The sequence below is a fragment of the Erpetoichthys calabaricus genome, chromosome 5, assembly GCF_900747795.2.
Source record: "Erpetoichthys calabaricus chromosome 5, fErpCal1.3, whole genome shotgun sequence".
In the NCBI taxonomy this organism is placed as follows: domain Eukaryota; kingdom Metazoa; phylum Chordata; class Cladistia; order Polypteriformes; family Polypteridae; genus Erpetoichthys; species Erpetoichthys calabaricus.
The window spans coordinates 30,821,330-30,844,344 of record NC_041398.2 but is presented as its reverse complement, the minus strand read 5'-3'; the positions used below and the strand labels follow the sequence as shown (position 1 = coordinate 30,844,344).

At 37.2% G+C, this 23,015-nt stretch overlaps 1 protein-coding gene across 1 annotated transcript in view; it reads left to right on the top strand.

Annotated features, from left to right (window-relative positions):
• Positions 1-67: 67 nt before the first annotated feature.
• Positions 68-23,015, top strand: part of pik3c3 (phosphatidylinositol 3-kinase, catalytic subunit type 3) — a 93,609-nt gene continuing 70,661 nt past the window's right edge. The window contains exons 1-5 of the mRNA XM_051927398.1: positions 68-496; positions 5,558-5,746; positions 5,906-6,049; positions 14,525-14,654; positions 19,342-19,428. Of these exons, the coding sequence (XP_051783358.1) occupies positions 429-496; positions 5,558-5,746; positions 5,906-6,049; positions 14,525-14,654; positions 19,342-19,428 (618 nt within the window). The 5' untranslated portion in view covers positions 68-428. The remainder of the gene's footprint in view (positions 497-5,557; positions 5,747-5,905; positions 6,050-14,524; positions 14,655-19,341; positions 19,429-23,015) is intronic.

Genomic DNA, 23,015 nt, shown 5'->3' with positions numbered 1-23,015 from the left:
CGTCTCTGTTTTTCTGAAATTGATTAAGTAGTCTATAAGAAGTGAAGAAACAACACGTGACCATAGTTTTGTCATTGCTTTCTGTAAAAGCCTACCAAACCGACAGACCGGCGTTGATTGAAGGTTTACGTGAGCACCGGGAGTACATGTATTTCATATTGGAGCTCCCGAGGAAAGGGAATAGCAGGTTAGGCTGCTGAAGGAGCACTGAGGTCCGCATAGGGTGGAACCGTTAGGTGAGCCAGTCTCAACGGGTTTAGCGAGAGAGAAGCTTTCCGGACGGGTTTCTTGAGGGCCAGACCTGGCGGAACACAATACCTGGAAGCTCAAGCTGTCGACTGAGCCAACCTGAAGGCTGACCCTGCCAAACTGGGTAGCCCTGGCCCTCAAAGGTTGACTCGGTGGTCTTGCCGTGCCCACGAAGCACCATGGTGGAAACGGACAAGTTTAATTATGTGTACAGTTGTGACCTGGACATCAACTTACAGTTGAAAATGTGAGTATAAAGGCTTTCGTAGTGATCGCATTAGCGGCATTTTTAAAAGATGGTAGAATATTTATTGTAAACATTAGAACATTGAGTGTATTTTAAACACTTATTTTACAGGAGCAGATCGTTTTTGGTTAAATCGGTAGATATATTGATGCTGAATTTAGCAGTCTTCATTTAGAGTTGTAAAGATAAAGGGAGCGCACGATCAGTCTCCGTGAAGTGATGGCTCCGAAAAAAGGACGAGAGCGTACGTTTATTATATTTAAGGCGGACAACCTTGAGAATACATCACTTCTTTGTATATTCATCCGTTTTAAAAGCTAAATCCAAATTAAGGTTTGCCGAGATGTGATAATGTAAAATCATTAAATGTAACTATTATAATATTTATTATAAGTAATAATTGTTTAAAGTCTTTCGCCAGTCGCTTAATAAGATTTGCCAACATCATCATTATATCGGTTATCTTTTTTTTTATTAGAGAACAGGTAGGTAAAGCGACTTGGACCCCAATTACACCTGACATTAGAATGCAATACAATACAAGTTATTTTTGTATAGTCCAAAATCACACAAGGAGTGCCGCACTGGACTTTAACAGGCCCTGCCTTTTGACAGCCCCCCATCCTTGACTCTCTAAGAAGACAAGGAACCCCCCCCCCCCCCCCCCAAAATACAATGTAGGGACAAAATGGAAGAAACCTTGAGAAAAGTCTGTTCAAAGAGAGACCCCTTTCCAGGTATGTTGGGTGTGCAGTGGGTGTCAAAGAGAAGGGGGTCAATACAATACACAGAACCGAGCACAAGTAATCCTCAATACAATAGTTCAGTAGAGAAATTACAAGTACAAAGCAGAATTCAACAGTAGATGATATCACATAATAGGATTTGGATTTGTTCAGAGTCCTGGAGACCTTGGCCATCAAGCTGCCTCCCCCTATTGGCCATTCATTCCACAGTTGAGTCAGTGCTGCGCCTGCCAATCTGATGAAAGGACCCCTCTACCTGACGATTCCTGCGATCCTCCATCAGAAATGACTTTTCCTTAGGCAGGCAAAACAACTTGGCAGTAAGGCAGTGGCATCAAATGCCACATTTGAGTACCAAGAAGAGAAACAGAGTAGGTGCAGCGTCAGAATATATCGTAGCTTGCTTACATTTATAACCAGCATTAAAATGCATCTCCAATGACTTTTCTGTCCCCTTCACCATGGAAAAATCATTTGAACAAGTTAACAACCGCATTCATTTTCATATAAACAATGTTGTCCAAAGATTTCAAAGAAATAGATGCATGCAAAGAAAAACAAATGAAAACTAGATAAGACTAATAATGTACACATAGTATGAAGCAAATAAATATGGCACATTTACATGGATATATGATTGAAAAAAATGGAGTCCTTGAATATTTATTTATTTAGTCACTAAATGACGATCTACTTGTAAGGTCAGTTGGTCAAAGTGGACAGAGAAAAAAAAATGGAATAGATAGTCCAACAAATCTCACCAATCCTATTTGTCAATTTTCTGCCCAAAATAGCACAGAGTTGAGTTTTGAAAGTCCCTCAAGCACCACTCTCTATCACAGTACTTGATAATTTATTCCTTGTGTCTGTGAATATCTGTTTAAAGACAAATTTTGTAATGTTTGTACTAAATCAACCCAAAGCCATTCTTGGTCATGAACTTCAGTTAAAGTAATAACTGAAATTTAAATTCAAATCAGGTTGTTGTTTTAAAGTATAATGTTAGAGAACATTTGCATTTGCACTTGTTAAATGCGGCCACCACCCATTTCTGACTATCTGCAGATGTGGTTGCTGTGATCTGACCGCAAGGAAAAGTAACAGTATTTTCATGCGTGCAAAGTACCATTAAGTGCATTTACACCTGTTGTTTTTAATGTGGTTGAATTGTTATTTGGTCATGATCAGATCACTGCAAAACAGTTGATGCTGGATGTGAGGAGGCCCATAGTGATTTGGACGTGGAGATTGAACTGGCCACTACAGGAGTTAAAAAGACTGATGCCATATCCATACTGTTACACACATACAGAATGGCCTCTTTCAGCAAAATGCCCTATAGGTTCAGGTACAGCATTGACTCTGGAATGTACATGTGATGAGGTTAAATGTTTAAGGTTAGAAGGTTAAGCCAATTTCAAAATGGGCATTTGTGGAATAAATATATAGTAAAGATTCACATTCTTTCCATTGAAGATCAAAAGAAGCTAATCTTTAGGTTAATTTTAAAATATTTCTGGGTAAAATTGTTCATCATAAAAAAACTAGGAAAGAAGGACCAGTGTGAGCAAGGTGTGGACACCCCTACAAAGTGACAGTCTCCTCACACTGCTTTCCTAAGCAATTTGTTTCATTTATTTATTTTTTTAAGCCCAATTATTGTTCCATATAGTTGATTTATGAGACATTAAAATATCGGTATAATTTATGAAAAAAATGTAATAATTGTATGCAAGATTAACAGCAGGTTATTTTCAAATTTTCATATTCTTAACATTCTCTAAAGGGAACAGCTGAAAGTAAGTTAATGTTCTCTGCAGTGAACCCTCCTATATCCTCAGAATTAAACTTTCTGCAAGATTATTCTCGATGGAGATCATTAATTCATTCAGTCTTTCTTGATACACAGTTGTCCTTAAAAGTTTAATTGCAGAATTTCCTTTTTTGTCAAAGACTCTTGAAAATAAAAGCGTCCAATGCAGTTTAATCAGTGTCTATCAAGCATCGTGGTTCATCTCAGCCAGTGCAACAGATAATGAAATCAAAAGGCAGAAGTTTACCTTTTCGAGTTCTTGATCTGTTTTAATGACACATATTAACGTACATCTTTTAAAAATATTGGATATTCACGTTACTACGGACCAGTACAAATAAAAAAAAAAACTGATTTAAGTTGTAAACTTTATTTAACCTTGTCATAAATCAGACTTATGAAATATAGCGCCTGTTGACACTGAATGCGCAAACATTAAATCGCCATTTAGTCTCTTTTAAGAACTTTATTTGGAGTTTGAGTAAAGTGATCCCACTTTATCCATGTTTTTAAATGATTACACAGTGCCTGTCTTGGCAGCATGAAATGCAAATATATTCCCTCTTTAAATGGATTCAACTCCTGCAATGCTTTTTGTTGCACAAATAAAAAGACACCATGGCTTTGGGGGTAGGAAGGACTGCACCACTGATAAAGTGCTATGTGTGGATAATTTGAATTTTTTTTTTCTTTTTTTTTTTTTTTTTTTACCAAAGCTTACGAGAAGAAAAAAGTTACAGTATATCCCTTGGAATATCATTTAGGATGCAAAATCTGTTGGAGCAGTTTTTATCAAAATACATACGTTTCTAGCGATTCACACTTCTAATAACAAGACCAGAAGGATTTGGATTAATTGATTCACTTTTTTAGTTATCATGCCCTATATACAGTGTATAACATTTACAGTACATTTATTTGTTTAGCAGACACTTTAATCCAGTATAACTTACAAAAGAAGTCAACGTAATTTTATCAACATTGGTCTGAGAGACTGTTTAGGAACAAGTGTTACAAGAGAATGTGACAAAATCGACCATCTTAAGTGAAGAGCTCAGAAAAAATGCAAACTATTTGCAATTTCTATGTTATAAAAGCCTAATTAGTTAGACAGAAATTCACCAAACAAGAGAATCTTCAAAATCTTAAACACATTAAGGGAGTCAGAAATCTGAATGGAGAGTTTGCTCCCCCAGCTAGGAGCTACACATAAAAAGAGTCTCGGTTGAATTTTGATATCGCACAGAGGTGGCAATCGTAGACCTGAATGGTCAAAAGGAGCATAGGACCTCACGAGTGTCTCCAAATATGTAGGTGCTGATCCATTGACTACTTGTTAGGCAAGCCTCAAGGATTTGTACCTAATGCATGGCGCTACAGGCAGCCAATGTAGGTATCTGAGGAGAGGAGTGACATGTGCCCACCTTGGATGTTTGAACACTAGAGATGCTACTGCATATTGAATCATCTGCACCTGCTTGGTGAGACATGCCGGTACTCCTGTCAGCAGACCATTGCATTAGTCCAGATGTGATAAGGACAAAACCAGGGCCATGAGTTGTGCTGCATACTCCGACATTGTCTGATGTTGTGGATGTTGTAGGACGTAAATCTGCAAGACCAAAAAACTGTAGCAACATTGTCCCTGGAGGACACCTGGTTATCAATCACCAGTCTTACGCTTTTGTACTAACTTGACAGGTGTTAGCAATAATGAACTAAGCTGAACATATGGAGCAGCTGGGATAACATGAAACTGCATCTCAACAGAACATTGTTGATAAGAGAAACCACAAGACTGGATGATAAGGCCTAGTGAGGAGGTTTACAGGGAAAAGAGGAGAGGGCCTGGCACTGACCTTTGGGGCACACCTGTGCTTGCCTGGTACACCCTTGACATCTCTCCACACCATAATCTGCCCAAGAGGTACGACTCAAGCTAACAGAGGGGGTAGTCCCAGTGATGTCAAGGTCAGAGAGGGTGGCAAGAAGAGCCATGATATATGCAAGAAAAGCATCAAAAGGTTGAACTCATCCCTAATATTTAATATCATACATATCAAAACCAGCCCGGTTTTTGAGTTTTGTGTGAAATGTTGTCAGATTTGGCTTTTTTTCTGTTTTTTTGTGTTGTTCCATTGCACATAAAGGAAATAAACGTGTATACCAAAACATTTGTAATTGCAACAATTTTCTGGGAGAAATGGTGCATTTTCAAGGAAAATTCCAGGGGTGCCGATAATTTCGGCCATGACTGTATCACCAGATGCAGTTACCTTTTCCATGTCTTTAACCTCCCATTTAACCTCTGTCTTTTTATAAATGTTCACTCCTGTCTTTTGATCTTCCTGCTTTAGATCTTTCCTTCCTATACTGTATACTCTGTAGCCTTTGCTCCTGTGTTTCTGAGTACCCTTCTGATTGAAATCATTTGTAATGTCTGGTCAGGATTTTCTTTTGATCATCTAAATCTGCAGATGTTTGTTTCTCCTTTTTCTACAGAGGAAGCCTAGAGGGAAAGAGGGAACTTAAAAGTTACAAGGCACTGCTGGAGGACCCCATGCTAAGGTTCTCTGGACTATATCAGGAAACCTGTTCAGATCTATATGTCACTTGCCAAGTATTTTCTGAAGGGAAACCTTTGGCCCTTCCTGTCCGCACATCCTACAAGCCCTTCAGCACCCGGTGGAAGTGAGTACTTCTTTGTTTTTTTTAAACTGGAGGCAATCTTTTCCCCCTCATATAGAGAAGTTTTATCAGTTTTTTTTTGTAAGACACACTGGCCAGGAGTGTTTGTTCTGGGGTGCTCAGATTTCATTATTAAAGTTAATTAAACATTATTTTTTGCAGCTGGAATGAATGGTTAAAGCTTCCTGTCAAGTACCCTGACCTGCCACAGAATGCCCAGGTGACACTGACAGTGTGGGATGTGTACGGTCCAGGGCGAGCTGTGCCAGTCGGAGGTACCACTGTCTCACTTTTCGGAAAGTACGGGTAAGGAAAGTATGCCTGTTGTTCCAGAGCTTCGGGAATATTAGAAATTTCGCAGGGCTTGAATTTCAGTTTGGGACTGTAGGTGTCACACTTTTTTTTTTTTTTTTTTTTTTTTTTTTTTAACCAAAATCCTGTATGGTTTAAATTTAATATTAAGTGGGAAAATCCTGATGTGCTTTCAAGATGTAAAAGAAAAAAAAGGAATTCATTATTGCCAGATTAATGCCTCTAGAGCAGGGAATTTCAAACCCGGTCCTGGGGACCCACTGTGGCTGCAGATTTTTGTTCCAACCAGCTTCTCTATTTAATTGGACTCCTGGGCTAATTAAGTGAACTGTTATTGCCCATATTCAGTGTTTTGGAAACAATGTAGAAATTAGAAAACTAAGTTTGTTTAAAAAATATACAGATAGGTCCATAAATAAATGAACAGAGACAACTTTTTTCTAATTTTGGTTCTGTACATTACCACAATGAATTTTAAATGAAACAACTCAAATGGAGTTGAAGTGCAGACTTTCAGCTTTAATTCAGTGGGGTGAACAAAACGATTGCATAAAAATGTGAGGCAACTAAAGCATTTTTTTTAACACAATACCTTCATTTCAGGGGCTCAAAAGTAATTGGATAAATTAAATAACTGGAAATAAAATGTTCATTTCTAATACTTGGTTGAAAACCCTTTGCTGGCAATGACAGCCTGAAGTCTTGAACTCATGGACATCACCAGATTCTGGGTTTCCTCCTTTTTAATGCTCTGCCTGGCCTTTACTGCAGCGGCTTTCAGTTGCTGTTTGTTTGTGGACCTTTCTATCTGAAGTTTAGTCTTCAACAAGTGAAATGCATGCTCAATTGGGTTAAGATCAGGTGACTGACTTGGCCATTCAAGAATTTTCCACTTCTTTACTTTAATAAACTCCTGCGTTGTTTTGGCTGTATGTTTTGGGTCATTGTCCATCTGTATCATGAAACACCACCTAATCAATTTGACTGCATTTAGCTGGATTTGAGCAGACAGTTTGTCTTTGAACACCTCAAAATTCATTCGGCTGCTTCTGTCCTGTGTCACATCATCAATAAACACTAGGGTCCCAGTGCCACTGGCAGCCATGCACACCCAAGCCATCACACTGCCTCCACCGTGTTTTACAGATGATGTGGTATGCTTTGGATAATGAGCTGTTCCACACCTCCTCCATACTTTTTTCTTGCCATCATTCCGGTAGAGGTTGATCTTGGTTTCATCTGTCCAAAGAATGTTTTTCCAGAACTGTGCTGGCTTTTTTAGATGTTCTTTAGCAAAGTCCAATCTAGCCTTTCTATTCTTGAGGCTTATGAGTGGCTTGCACCTTGCAGTACACTCTCTGTATTTACTTTCATGCAGTCTTCTCTTTATGGTAGACTTGGATATCGATATGCCTACCCCCTGGAGAGTGTTGCAATTTCTCAGATGGGTTTTTTCTGTTTTCGCAACTTAAGGATGGCTTCTTTCACCTGCATGGAGAGCTCCTTTGACCGCATGTTGTCTGTTCACAGCAAAATCTTCCACATGCAAACACCACACCTCAAATCAACTCCAGGCCTTTTATCTGCTTAATTGATAATGACATAACGACGGACTTGCCCACACCTGCCCATGAAATAGCCTTTGAGTCAATTGTCCAATTACTTTGAGCCCCTGAAATGAGGGGATTGTGTTAAAAAAATGCTTTAGTTGCCTCACATTTTTATGCAATCGTTTTGTTCACCCCACTGAATTTAAAGTTGAAAGTCTGCACTTCAACTGCATCTGAGTTGTTTCATTTAAAATTCATTGTGGTAATGTACAGAACCAAAATTAGAAAAAAAGTTGTCTCTGCCCAAATATTTATGGACCTAACTCTCTCTCTCTCTCTCTCTCTCTCATATATATATATATATATATATATATATATGCGAATAAGAAAGCAGCATGGAGAAAAGAAAAAAGAGCATTAAAAAATAATCAGGGTGCAAATTCAGAAAATAAGGCAAGTAATTATCAGCCCGTAACAAGTGGAATTGAAACAAAGCACGTCCAATCGGGTTCAGAATTAAAAGACAGAGTAAAAGATAAAGTAGATCTTCTTAAAGACGATCACAAACGTTGGCGCTATACACATGCAGAACAAATTATGAAAGCAGTGGAATTCGAAAGGCTCCAAAATAAAAAAAAACGTATGCGTGATACAAATGTGGAGAAAGTTAAAAGAATATGAAAGTAGGAAAATTAGAAAGTATAAAAAAAAAAAAGTAAAGATCACAGTAGCACAAACAAATGGAAATTATTACTCAAAAAAGGGAAAAATAATCACCACGGACCAGGGGCCTCATGTATAACGCCGTGCGTAGAACTCACACTATAACATGGCGTAAGCACAAAAGTGGGATTGTGCGTACGCACAGAAAAATCCAGATGCAGGAATCTGTGCGCACGCATACTTTCACGTTCTTCTACTACATAAATCCCGATTTGCGTGAAAAGTAACGCATGTGCACGCGCCTTCTGTCCCGCCCCAACTCCTCCCAGAATTACGCCTCTTTGAATATGCAAATCAATATAAATAGCCTTCTGTGAAAAGACAATGGGAAAAGCATGGGAGAAAATATAAGAATTTCAGCGAATACCAAGTGGAGGCAAATGAAAAACGTACTATTTGTTGGTTTAAACAGTGGTATAATCAACAAAAGGAAGCTGATCGAGTGACAGTGTGTCGGAGAAACTCGAAGGCTCAACTTCACAAAGTCGCACAGTGCCCGAAATAAAAAAGAAATCACATATCAAAGTCGCCGTGAAAAAGTGAGTCGTAGCCCACCGTCTGAGTGTCATATGAAAGTTTATTAGGGTACAGACAAAAAAAAGGCACACAGTGGGGGAAAAAAGCACGAAATGTCAACTTTAATCTCGAAATTTCCACTTTAATCACGTAGTTTATTTTGCCATTAAAGTAGAACATCTTAAACTTCATCTTAAAATCGTTTAATTTACTAGTTTCTCAAATCCTATTGTAACTAAAGTGGCATGTTAAATGCTTTGTTCTGTATTTGATCTTCTATGTGCTCTGTGTGTATGAATCACTACCTGCTTTTTAAACGGGCTTTCTCTTTCTCCGACGGGACACATACTCCATTACATTCTTGATATTACAGCTCTCTGAATAATTAAAATACTGAGATGTATACGTGATATCTTTTTCATGATGATAGGAATGAAAGCATGTTATTAAACATGGGAACACGGTGGCGCAGTGCTTGTTCATGTCTCACGCAAGAGGCTTGCTGCGCCATGCGCAACCTTCAGTTAAATAGTTTATCACAGCAGTACTGTCTCTTTCAAACGTACTAACCTCCAATTCCTGTCCTTACTTTTCTTTCTCCAAAAACTCAATCGCCACACAATAAGCTATGTAATAGACGTGAAGCCATCTGTAAGCTTAGAACTTCGATTCTTCAAAACTTTTAAGGAACATTGAAATATCTTAGTAGTACGTGTTTAATTATTATATCCGTCTATCTTTCCAGTGTCGCGTTAGCACCAGCAATAATACAGCGCAAGGCAGGAACAATTACTGAACTAGCTAGCGCTGTGGCACCGTGTCCTCACATGTTTAATTATTAACAATACAGATTATTTAAATGAAGTTAAAGTTTTATCTGTATAATATAATCAACATGTTTTGCTGCATTTCGTCTTAGAAATAAATACCGTCATCACATGTAAATACGCGCTTTATAAAGTGGCGCAGGTTGTGCAATATTATAACTGTAGTGCAAGTTTACAGTGGGGTAATTGTACTTATAAGTCCAAATATTTCTACAAGGAGCACTTGATGGACTGATTTAGTGTGTTTAGAGTTCTTGGGATGAAACTGTTTCTAAACCGCGAAGTCCGTACAGGGACTAAAGCGTTTGCTATGGCTCAGGCAGCATCTGCTTCATGCTGTGTACTGATAATTCTCTTTCCAATCAGCTGCTGCTGTGATTTCCCACTCAGATACAGTGATATAAAATACTCCGAGTGGTGCAGTGAGAGTAATGTGGAAAAAGATGATCTGCTGTGGCAGCCCTTAACGGGATCAGCTGAAAGAACATGCAGTGAGAGTTACAACGCTAAAGCAGTTATGGTATTTGGAATACTATGGCTATTCCCTGGACCATTATATTGCTACAGGTTAATTACAAGCAGATGCATTACACTAATAAACAATATGCAGTTAATTTCAGTGTATTTATAAAGCCATGCCAGGAATGTGGATTTAAGAAAGAAAGAGTGATCACACAGGAACAGTAGCACTGCTTTGACACTGGGTGCCGCCAGTCTGCAAAACCGGGCGGATAAATTGCGTACGCCAAGGAATGAGTTACCGTGGAAATGTGCGTGGCTTTACGCCAAGTTTAGGTTTTATACATCGCGATTTGAGCGTGGAAAGGTTCGTACGCAACATTTCTGTGCGTACGCACCGTTTATACATGAGGCCCCAGGTGTCATTGGAAAAAAAAAGCAGGACAAAGCGAGGTCAGAAATAAAAGACAGAGTAGAAAACAAAGTGAAAAGTCATAAAGAGGTTAAAAAACAAAGGGCCAAACACATGCAGAGCAGGTTAGAGATAATGAAAACTGGAATTCAAAAGACTCAAAAAAAAAAAAAAAAAAAAAAAAAAAAAAAAAAAAAAAAAAAAAAAAAAACATAGGTGCGAAACACATGCTGAGCAAGATACAGAATATAAAAGCAGAAAAAAACGACAGTGTCAAAAAAAGAAAGTAAACATCGCATTACCGCAAAAAAAGAGAAATTATTACTCGAAGAAATAACTAAAAGGCAAATAGAGATCGAATATATGGACACAGGTGATATGTCAGAAGTATGTAAATATTGTAAGGCTTTGAAGTTTAAGTCGGAGAATTTCAAAAACGTGGTTTACCTCACATGCATTTATTGGTTACTTTGCAAAAAAAAAATACTCACTGATGATGATATAGATCACTTTGTCTGTGCTGAAATTCCAAACAGAAACCTATCGTGAATTATGGTACAAAGTCATTAAACACATGTCTCGCTGACCTCATTTAAAAGATTCAGCATATTGGGAATCGAAAGATTTCAGATATTGTTTTTGCATAAGTTCTGAAATAAAAATGAAACTAATGAAATAGCAACAATTCAGAGAAAAAAAAAAAAAGTGTGTATCCGGAAAACCAAACATGGGTGTTGGCGAAGCCCCCTAGTCTTATAAATGTAAAAATCATGCTGCTGTGCTTTTCTGAATGCAGAATAAGAGAAGAGGGGGAAAAAATACCAGCTAATTAAAATTTGATCCGTGTTATCAGTTGTTGTCACCGATTATGAATCTGGTTGGAACAAAAACCTGCAGCCACAGTGGTTCCCCAGGACAGTTTGGGAAACCCTGATCTAGAGAATTAGACGAAAAATAAAAATACATGATTTATGAATGCTTTGTACATTGCATACATAGCAACTGCAGCAGAAAAGAGTATTGTCATTTGTTTTTGTATTGTTAAGAACATGGCTACAATTGTTACTACCGTTAATTTTCTTACCAGTGTATCCAATTCAAGATCATTTGGAATCGGTGCCTAACCCAGCTGCACTGAATGCAAAACAGGATCCAACCCTGGGTGGGCCACCAACCTTATATAAATATGTCTACTATGGATGAATATTTTGGATTAAATAAATAAATACACAAATAAATTAAGACGGCTGATTAATTGCTCTTTACACGTGTGAGTTACATATTCAAAATTTCTGTGATTACATTTTTTTTTAACACAACCCTTAAATGTGTTGATTAAATCCATTTATTTAACTGTGCTTGACTTGTATAGAGTGGGCGAAGTTGCATCTGCTACAAAAGTTTCTCATCCCTTCTTGCTACACTGCAAAATTCCTGCCTCTACACTGGCCAGTGAACTCCCTGTTATGGCTGAGACCTCTCGTCCACTACTAGGCTCACACACATTGCCTTGCCTGTGTTTACTCTTCTCCAGTGAACAGCGGCCATTAATACAGAGTTTGCGGCAGCAGGACAGGTGGAATACGGGCCGCCTGAACATTCTTCATTAATGACCAGTGATTGCATTATACAGTAGATTCCAGGTCCAGTGATAGTGAAGCATACAAAGGTGATGAGTTTGCTCAAACGGAGAACCCTGATGCCTTTTCTAAATGTACGTGGCATAACTTAGAGCTTTGGGTAATATTCAGAGCTGCAGTTCACTGATCTCCTAGGCACAAAGCAGTTATTAGGTATTGTAAAAATAATTAGGTGTCAGGATAATTTTTAAAAATATTTTCTGCCTTTCTCCTTCTCTCTCTCAAAATAGATTGCTTTAGGGCCAGACTCTGTTTTTAATAATTGTCATGCATACTGTGATCTGATGGCTATCAAGTATCATTTTAAGCTTTTTTGTTGCAGACTCTCTGTTTTTGTTTGTTTGTTTGTTTGTTTGTTTATTGATTATTATTATTTTTTTTAATCCTTGTGGGGAAATTGTCTTTTCACATGATCTTTGGGGGGGGGGGTCAGAGCACAGGGTCAGCAATTGAATTAATTTAATGGAAAAAGATGAGCAAAAGGTTTGACTAATATACAGTTAATTTTGATAAAAATAAAAAATAATGATATGATTAACTGTGGTTCATTTTTTTTTCAATCAAACAGCAGCCCTAAAACAAATTTATCATGAAATGTGACAATACATAAATAATAACAAAATGATGTAAACTTAAATTATTCAATTTGTCACAAACTTCTCTTGGGAATCCTGTGGCTCATAAGCTAAATGCAAGAAAGTGTGACAGTGTGCATCATTTATGAGTTCTAGGGAAACATTGCCTCAGATTAGTACTTTATTCAAAAAAACTCTGAATTCACCATCGCTGTCTGCTGTAAATGTGTCACTTGATGGCTGAAGGTTTATGTCCACTCTACTGATGATTGACCAATCAAAAAAACAGTATTTGATAGAGCTAAACCTCTCTGTTTTGACAGTTGAAAATGACAGTTTTCATTTCAAGTTGTATTTCATGTTTTGTGCAGTGTCTCTGAAGTAAATGAATGAAGACATAATAGTACATATTTATTTAATTTTGTCTGAGATATTTCCCATAGTCCACACATTGTTTCAGAATGAAATTTATTTTGTGATCCAAAGCTTCTTCAGTGACCAGTGGCTCAGCTTGTAATGTTTCTGGCAAATCTCTCCAGTGGTATGACCTACAGTGTGTTAATGAAAGTGCATCTTCTCAGAAATGCAGAATTGTTTGGGCTACTGGAATTGCATACTTAATTCCAGAAAATGTTACATTTGTATCATTTATTGTTTTTTTAAAAAACCAAAGTAATGCTTCTTATTTTATTAGTGTAACAATTAAAATGTGACTAAAGCACATACAACACATATGTGAATTTTATAAGAGCGAATCGAATTATGTTTCCAGTTATGAGTAATTATTGCACATACAGTCAGGTTAATTCAAGGTCTAATTATGCGTTAAATTATGTACAAAAGCAATAACAAAGTATGAATTTTGTGAGATAGTGTGAAAACTGTCTGTTTTATAGGAAATCATAAGTATTAATCTTAAATTAATAAGTTTGATTTCACAAAGGTAGCCTTAAAATTGTGACAAATCTAAAAAAAAGATTTAGAACTCTAAAGCAAATTTGAATTTATTTGACTGGTCCACTAAATATTACTCTTTTGTAAGTGTTGTTAACCAGATAACATATCCATAATGCTGACACAGACATAAGTCGCACAATAGCAAATGCCACAAACCTGGAAAAAGTGATTTTTTTTTTTTTCAGACCAACCTAGTATAAAACGGATATTGTTACAAAAGAGTTTGTTCAAGTGGAAGTATCCTGAATTATTTTGGTATTCAGTAATTCGTGTGACAATAATATAATACTGTCTGAAATTTTATTATTTTGATTTTAATACTGATTTTAAACAGTATTTAATTTTCAGTTACTGGAGAGAAAATTCATTAAACAAATTTTGTGTGTGTACATATTAAGTTAAATTGGGTAGTCAATGATGATCATATCATTTTTTATACCTCTTAGCTGCCCCACAGCCAATAAAATACCCTTGTCATTTATTGTTACACCGTGTAGAATCCCTCTCTCTGACACGAAAGGAAAATTCAAGTCCTGTATTGATGATCAGTTTAGATCTATAGGTGGCTCAGACATTGGACTGTAACCCACAAGGTTGCTGATTAGTCCCTGCCACAGACTCCCTGTTTGATCCCCCCCAAATCACTTCACTTGCTGCCACCTTATTAATGAAGACATCTATTGGGCTGTCAATGTTATTTTGACAAGAGTTGAAGTGATAAATGATTCCGTTAATTGATTTTTTTCAATAGACTTCAATTCAATAGTATTAACAGCTGTGTCTCTCTGTCTTTTTCTTTCTCTTCAACAGCATGTTTCGGCAAGGGATGCATGACCTAAAGGTATGGCCAGGAGTAGAAGGAGATGGCGGGGAACCCACTCGGACACCAGGAAGAACAAGCAATAGTGTCACAGAGGACAAGATGGGCCGACTAGCCAAGGTAAACACATAAACATCACATCAGAAATAAAAGACTTGACAGGTGTAATGTGTAAATTCAGAATAAAATTAACATTGTAAGAGCTTTATATAAACAGATTTAGACCAAATTTCTTGAGTTTGTCTGTCCTACAGACTAAGGCTTTTCAAACATAACATTCTTCACCTTCTCCACTTAACAGTACTACTATTGTGAAATAAGTAAAGCCCAAATAAATAAAACCAGGAAAAGTGCCTCTATCTACCAACTTTAATTTTATGTTCCCAAATTTCTGACAAGTTTATCTTCTTACCTGCACCAGCTCCTCTTGTGTAGCTACTGCACAATGTTGTGCAGTCACCCCTTTGGCTCATTGTATCATACATGTTTCATAAGACATTGGACATTTTGGAAATTTATAGTATGTTTCTATGGATAAACATATCATAACAAGATTGTACAAAATTCACCCTTTAAGTTACCTTGAGGTTTAGAAGGGGTGTGGACTTTTGAAGCAAAATGCTGTTTGGCTCAAAGAACATGGATGTGAATGGATGGATGAGCTACTATTGCCCAACCTTTCAAAACTGTCTTTCCTCTCTCTCACACACACATTTATAGGAGCATGAGCTGCAGAGGCTTGGCAAAGTGCGTGAGTATGACCAAGATTAGCCCAATGCATGGTGTGTGCTATACAGTTCTCACTTGTTGGTGTGCAGTGATGGCAAGGATCTTTATCATTAATAATTCTGCTGCACTAGCATAACTACGTTTGCCGTGTTGTGCAGTGACTACTGTGCTAATATGCATGTGAGTGACTGACATACCCAGATAGGCTAACCATAGGACTCCATGCAGTATGTCATGGACAAGTCACTTTACTATGCTGCCATTTTCTGCATGAAAGTGAAATTAAATATGTTTCATCTTTCCTCACCAGTCAAGTGAGATGAATAAAACAATATAAGAAGCACAATGCATAGGACATAGACATAGTTATTTTAGTGACAAAAATAAGCATGTTCAAGGAGTTAATGGGTTTCTGAGCTACCTGACCTGCTGTACTGAACAGAGGCAACCTGAAACTTTATCAAGACACTTGTGCATATCAAAAATAGACTTGGGCACCTTGGCTTAAAAACCGAAGAGTCATGCACTTCCTGTCAAATATTTTAGAACACCTCAGTGTTTCCAGTTTTTCTTAAAATTTAATCCGTTGAAATGCAGTGAATGACCTAAAATGGTGAAAAGGTAAGCAGTAAACTGCCAGAGGTTTCAATTTAAAATTTAGGTTAGTAAAAACTGAAAAAAGGAAATATCAGAATATTACAAATAGGCCTTGTTCAGCGAACAAGAGGTAGGTTCCAACCTATAGATGTTCTGTAGCAATTAAAGTAAATTAAGCCTTGCAGTTTGAAGCACACAATTTGCACACGTGTCCCAATTGCTGTTGAAAAAAGCCCTGTCTTAAAGCAGAGTTGGAATAGACTATGTTACTACACCCTAGAAAGTTGTAATTTCCAGTGATAATGGCAAGAAAACGACAATTAACAAATTAAATGAGACACAGCATTATTACCCTTAGAAGTAAAAATCAAAGTGTCAGTGAGTCCAGTGGTGTCATGCACAATCCAAAGTCAATTGGAAACTGGAAGAAACTCGGATAAGAAGAGATCTGGCAGACCCAAAGTTACTGTTAAGCTGATCTTAAGGTGTTATTTTTAATATATTAAAAACAAATAACAGGAAAGTGTATTTCTGTTGTAGAGTCACTTTTGTTTTGTTTTTTTTTTCCAATTAATTTTATTATCCCAGATTTAAATTTGTTTCCTGGAGAAAAGTGCAAACATAAGACATTGCTATACAGATACAAAAATTTAAACCATGAGACAAGTTACAGCCATCAATACAGACACCCACAGGATCTTTACAAATAAAAAAATGACAGTCTTGCAATACATAATAAAATTCAGACAACACCTGCAACTGCTAGAGTTCAAAGCAGTTATTGCTCTAGGGATAAAATAAAGCCTCAATCCTGATAACTAAAAATATAGCCTGATAGCAACATATGAACTTAGAAAACATAGGATGGCTTCTCAGTGACAGAACAGAGTCAGCCTTTTTTGACTTGTTTTGTAGTACAGTGTAGTGAGAGAGAACTACTGCAAAAAACTTACTTCAGACAGTTATTTTCTTAATTGTAACTTAAATCAAAAAATAAAACATACAGTTCAAACATTCAATAAAAGAAAAAAATGCAAATTTACTTGTGTCTACTTTTTAAATCAGGTTTCTTTAAAAAGAATGGCCAATTTTTGTTCAGTAGTGAGATCAAAGGTTAACCTGTGCTCAATGATTCTTTTCTGGATACATGTAGTGCTCCAGTATATTTGCCTACTGCCCTTGTTATGGTAATGGATATACAGAAGGGGGTGGGAGGAGATAGAGAAAAAAATATCTAAAATCTGCAGCCATATCCGATATCTAACCATATACAATGGCACTAATGAACAGACAGTTAAAAATACAGTAGCTCCGTGACTACCCTTCTTGCTTTGTAAAAGACTCTCTGTGACAGGAATATTTACATCTCTTAAAAAATGTCTGTCCTTGTCTGTACTCTTGCAGCTATTTGTATACGGTGATTCTTGAGTTGATCCAGTGGATGTAATAAGAGTATCAGAAAAGCAGCTATAAATGCTTACTTTGGGTTCTGTTAGTTACAAAGTCCAAAATCCAATTACCCTATGTTTTTGGTTCATGGGTTAAATGATGTCCGTGATCCTCAGGTTTGGTGTAGCCTACTGTAGACGAGCAAGTCTGGCATCAACACGTGGAATTTAATATAATTTTATTGCAGATTGTCGAATTACAAAGCTTGTCAATTTGGTTCTTGGCCCTGGGCTTCTAAGCATCACTAGAACTAGTTCTCGTGGCAATGAGGAGCAAGGAGCCTCATTCTGTTTCACTAATGAATTACTGATGAAAATCATCCAACTTGACTTAGTTTTATTTAATGTAGTGTTGCTGAAGCTCCGGTACCACTGAATGAAATGCATCTACTTGTACATTCTCAAGTTGAATCCATGCTAAGTAAGTAAGAGTAAAAAAAAAGTAAATTAATGCAAGTACATGTACTGCTTTTGCATATTGCTGTGTCCTCTCTACTTGACTAGTCTAATGAGCCAGACTGGATGAAATTGAGACTCCAGCTTATCCATAGGTCAAGGAGAAGAGATTGTAAAGGGTAGCCTTTTTTCGTTCATTATACAGAATGCATTATATTGTCCCTGATTGCTGTGATAATATACTTTAGTAATGGCATGTAGTGAAGGAAAAAGCAAGTCGCATAACAAGAAAGAAGTATTTGTTACAGATAATTGGAGAGTAACAGTTCTCCTTTCCTGGCAAGAAGTTTTTTTAGGTAAACCATGATGTGTTTTTCCTTTTTTTTTCTTTTCTTCATGACCAAACTACTTCCATTATAATCATGATTAGTAACTGCTTTTTTTCCTGACATAATCAATCCATTCCAAATTAATGGAATCATTTATAACTGCAACTCTTCACAATATACTATGATATGTCATTATCTGATTGTAATTCATTCCTGAGCATGGGTTGTAAAATGAAAAATTGGATACCAGAAAACTATGGGATACAAGAGAGAGCATAGAGTGTATAGGCTTGTTTGCCATAATGTTGGACTCATCTTACTGGAAAATGTAGTACTGCAGTTTATGGCGGGAAAAAAAAGAAATTCCATCACTTTTTTTTAATCGCTTTCACTATTTTGAACCTATTTTGGAGGTTCATTTTTAAGGATTAGACAGATATTTAGTAGTAAAATCAAACCACTGCGCACGCATGTTATAGCAAAGGGGGGTGACACACAGAACATGAGCACCAACAGCACAGGCACAATTATGCAGTATGGATACCAAAATGCCAAGAGCTATTATAGTGAAAAATTGGATGAAAAGAGATGGCTTCTTTAATAGTTTGAGTTAGTTACAGAGTAGTCTGTTTCAGTAAAGTTGCATTTACTAGAATCAAATAACTTGTTTGCCTTGATTAAATGCAAAGTTTGAATGTTTACTTTGTCAAAGAAGATTGTGGTCTCAGATATACAACAGATGAGTCATATAAATGCCCAGGAATGGGACTTACACAAAAAGGTTAAATTCCATCATTGAAATGTCGACAAAAGCAAATAAACAAGAAAAATGGTAACATCTTGTCAGCAGTTAGGAAACTGTTGTAACTGGTGAACATTATAATCAATTAGTTGCATCCTTATGCATACCATCAGTAAGTTGTAGGGCCTTTTCCTTCCACACATATTGGAATGCTGATCCACTAAAACACCTTAGCACTTCCTGTTGTTCAGCTTTAATCTAAATGAAATATAGTTTAAAAATCTTGTAGATGCCAAACATTTAAGTCATTAAGATTTTTTTTTTTAATGAAGAGTAGGAGACCCAGCATTTAATAGTATCAGAACACAGAATTTTTACCTGTATCTGGTAGCACCTTGTTATGAATATATATGCTTTTATGAACAGCATAGTAACAGAGACTTCTAGGACATCTTAAATATTGGATTCACAGCACTAGACGCCTTATTATTACTGCATTCAAAATGAAATACCCCCTTTTTATGAACTGAACTAGCTATACTAATCTGTCTCTTTTTCCTTTTCAGCTGACAAAGGCTCATCGTCAGGGTCATATGGTGAAAGTGGACTGGCTTGACAGACTCACGTTCCGTGAAATTGAGATGATCAACGAGGTGGGTTGTGCTCTGTATATATGCCTACCATCCACTCTGTTTTAATTTGCTTTACTTAATTTCATTCAAAATTAGTAAGATCTTTAGTCCATTGGTTGGGACCGATGTTATAAATGGACCATGGTCTCCTAAGACCCAAATAGCATCTTATTTACCTATATGTGCACAGTGCACCTGCCCTAATCACTCCAGGTCTCGCCCTGGAAGTGATGGTTCATGCCTGATGTGAATGGTCTGACCTGCTTTAATCAACCAAAACCCATGCCTGAAAGAATTGTCCTCAAATTGATGGCTTTAGGCTCAGAAATCACAATTTTCAAATAGTTTCAATTCTGGCTAAACCCACACAAACCTGAGGAGAACTTGCAATTTAACAAGTTTTTTATGGTCTTTCAAATTCAGTTCACTTTATTTGTTTACTTGTTTATTAATTATTTTGTTTGTTTTTATATAGCACTTGTCACTGAGAAATTCATCAGTTTGTTTGCATTTTTAGAGTTATACTGTAGGGGTGGCACACGTAAAAAAAAAAAAAGCATACATGTTAAGGAGCCTTGCTCTGGTTTTAGCAGCATCAAACATAGTAAGGTGAAGTCAGTGTTGAAGTCTCTGCTGTATTCATTGAGGCAGCGTATTTCACTTATGTTTTATAAAGCTGATATGTGAGGGGTTATTGAAATGGTATCTTGATGCAAATTCTCCTGCGAAACACACAATTCAGCAACTGATGAAAAAGGAATGCATTACTGATTTTGTAAATATTGCACTGAAAACTGAGAAACCATTCCATCTGTATCATCAAAATTTTATAGAAAGAAGTTCTCATGACTTGACGTGGTGATTATCATAACAAATTGGTGTACTATGACGGTCATGTCGAAGGGTACTCCATGATTTGTAGACTAGTTTTTCATGTACCACAAAGTATCTTTAGCAATAAATTACAAACCATGTGGCATTTAAAAACATAAATATTAATTACCTTAAATGGAAAGCAAAGACATATTTTGTATTTTTTTTTTCGGGGTTAAACATTCAACAAAGTGCATTTAAGCTGTAATTGAGATGTAGCCAATTGTGAAATTCAAACAATCATTACTGGAGAAATAAATCTCCATTGTTTGTTTGGTGGAAACCTGGGGCCTCATGTGTAAACGGTGCGTAAGCACAAAAATGTTCTGTATGCCCGTTTTGATGCTCACATTGCAATGTATAAAAACTAAACTTACCATAAATGTGCAAAAGTTCGCTGATGACACTGCTATCGTGGGCTGTATCAGGAATGGGCTGGAGGAGGAGTATAGGGACCTAATCAATGACTTTGTTAAATGGTCTGACTCAAACCACCTACACCTGAACACCAGCAAAACCAAGGAGCTGGTGGTGGATTTTAGGAGGCCCAGACCCCTCATAGACCCAGTGATCATCAAAGGTGACTGTGTGCAGATGGTGCAGACCTATAAATATCTGGGAGTGCAGCTGGATGATAAATTAGACTGGACTGCCAATACTGATGCGCTGTGCAAGAAAGGACAAAGCCGGTTATACTTCCTTAGAAGGCTGGCTTCCTTCAACATCTGCAATAAGATGCTGCAGATGTTCTATCAAACAGTTGTGGCGAGCGCCCTCTTCTACGCAGTGGTGTGCTGGGGAGGCAGCATTAAGAGGAAAGACGCCTCACGCCTGGACAAACTGGTGAGGAAGGCAGGCTCTATTGTTGGCATGGAGCTGAACAGTTTAACATCTGTGGCAGAGCGAAGGGCTCTCAGCAGGCTCCTATCAATTATGGAGAATCCACTGCATCCACTAAATAATGTCATCTCCAGACAGAAGAGCAGCTTCAGCGACAGACTGCTGTCACTGTCCTGCTCCACAGACAGATTGAGGAGATCGTTCCTCCCCTAAACTATGCGACTCTTTAATTCCACCAGGGGGGGTAAACGTTAATATTTAACATTATACATAGTTATTGTCTGTTTTTTTCACCTGTATTATTATCATTCTTTAATTTAATATTATTTATTGTATCAGTATGCTGCTGCTGAAGAATGTGAATTTCCCATTGGGATTAATAAAGTATCTATCTATCTATCTATCTAAAGCCACAAACATTCTCATGCCAGCTCAATCCATTGCATAAGCCAGTTTTCGTCTCACTTTTGCAAACTGCTGGCACCCAGTGTCAAAACAGTGCTACTGTTCCTGTGTGGTTTCCCTTTATTTTTTTTTAGATTCACATCCCTGATGCGACTTTAACTGCATATTGTTTATTAGTTTAAGACATCTGATTGTAATTAACCTGTAAAAATATAATGGTCCACGGAATGGCCACACTAATCCAAATACCATAAGTGCTTTAGCGTTATGCACCACTCAAGACTATTTATCCCACTGTATCCAAGTGTGGAATCACAGCTCTACAGCAGCTGATCAGAAAGAGTATTATCGGGATACAGCATCAAGCAAAGACTGTCTCAGCCATGCGCACAATCTTTTTCAACTGATCCCATAAGGCAAAAGCATCAGAGCCTTTCCTGTGGGGACCTCACGGTTCAGAAACAGTTTCATCTCAATCATTCCATCAAGTGCTCCTGTTAGAACTGTTTGCACTTATAGATACAATTACCTTACTGTAAACTTTCACTACAGTTGTAATATTGTGCACCCTGAACCACTTTATGAACCATTTGCACTATCTGCACTATATGTACATGTACAAAGGGGAGTCAAGCTAAAGTTAGAAAATGGAACAATCCCTAACAAAACTGACCATGTCATTTCTCAATGTAGTCTTTGCCCTTCTCTGGTTTCCAGCAGAATAAAAGGTTTTGTCTTGTTCTCACCCGCGTTATTGTTGAACACTACATGCCGAGGGGTACTAAAGTCACTAGTGCAATTTACTGTGATTTGCTGGAGACCAATGTGAAGCCTGCTATTCGATCCGAATGGTGGGGACTGTTCTCTAGAGGAGTTCTTTTCCTTCACAACACTGCCCTCCCGCCAACCCACCCACTGCTAAGAACACCAAGGCATGTCTGGAGAAACTGAAGTTATTACCACATTCTACTTATTTACTAGATTTGGCACCATGTGATTTCCACCTTTTTGGACTGTTAAAAAGACATCTGGATGGTCGTCGATTCAAGACAGATGACGACATGAAGAAAGTGGTGCACTAGTGGGTTGTGAGGGCAAGACAAAAACTTTTATTCTGCCGGCATCTAGGCTCTTCCAGGCAGGTGGCACAAGTGCATCGAGAAGGGTGGAGACTACATTGAGAAATGACATTATTGTTCATTGGCTTATTGTTCAGTGACCATATAAATACTAAGATAAATAAACTTTCCTTAAAATATATACTAATAAAATTTTTAAAATATGTATCCATAATGCATATGACATAAAAGAAAACAAAATGCTTATCATTAAGTAGAAGCTGTCATATTGGTTACATTTTTTTCTTTAATGTACCTATCTGAAGCAAACCTTAATTTAAAAAGAAAAGTAATTTTCACCATTTTTTTTTCTCTCTCTCTGATATATATATTGACACGCTTGGGTTACACAATTGCACAGATTCATTCAAG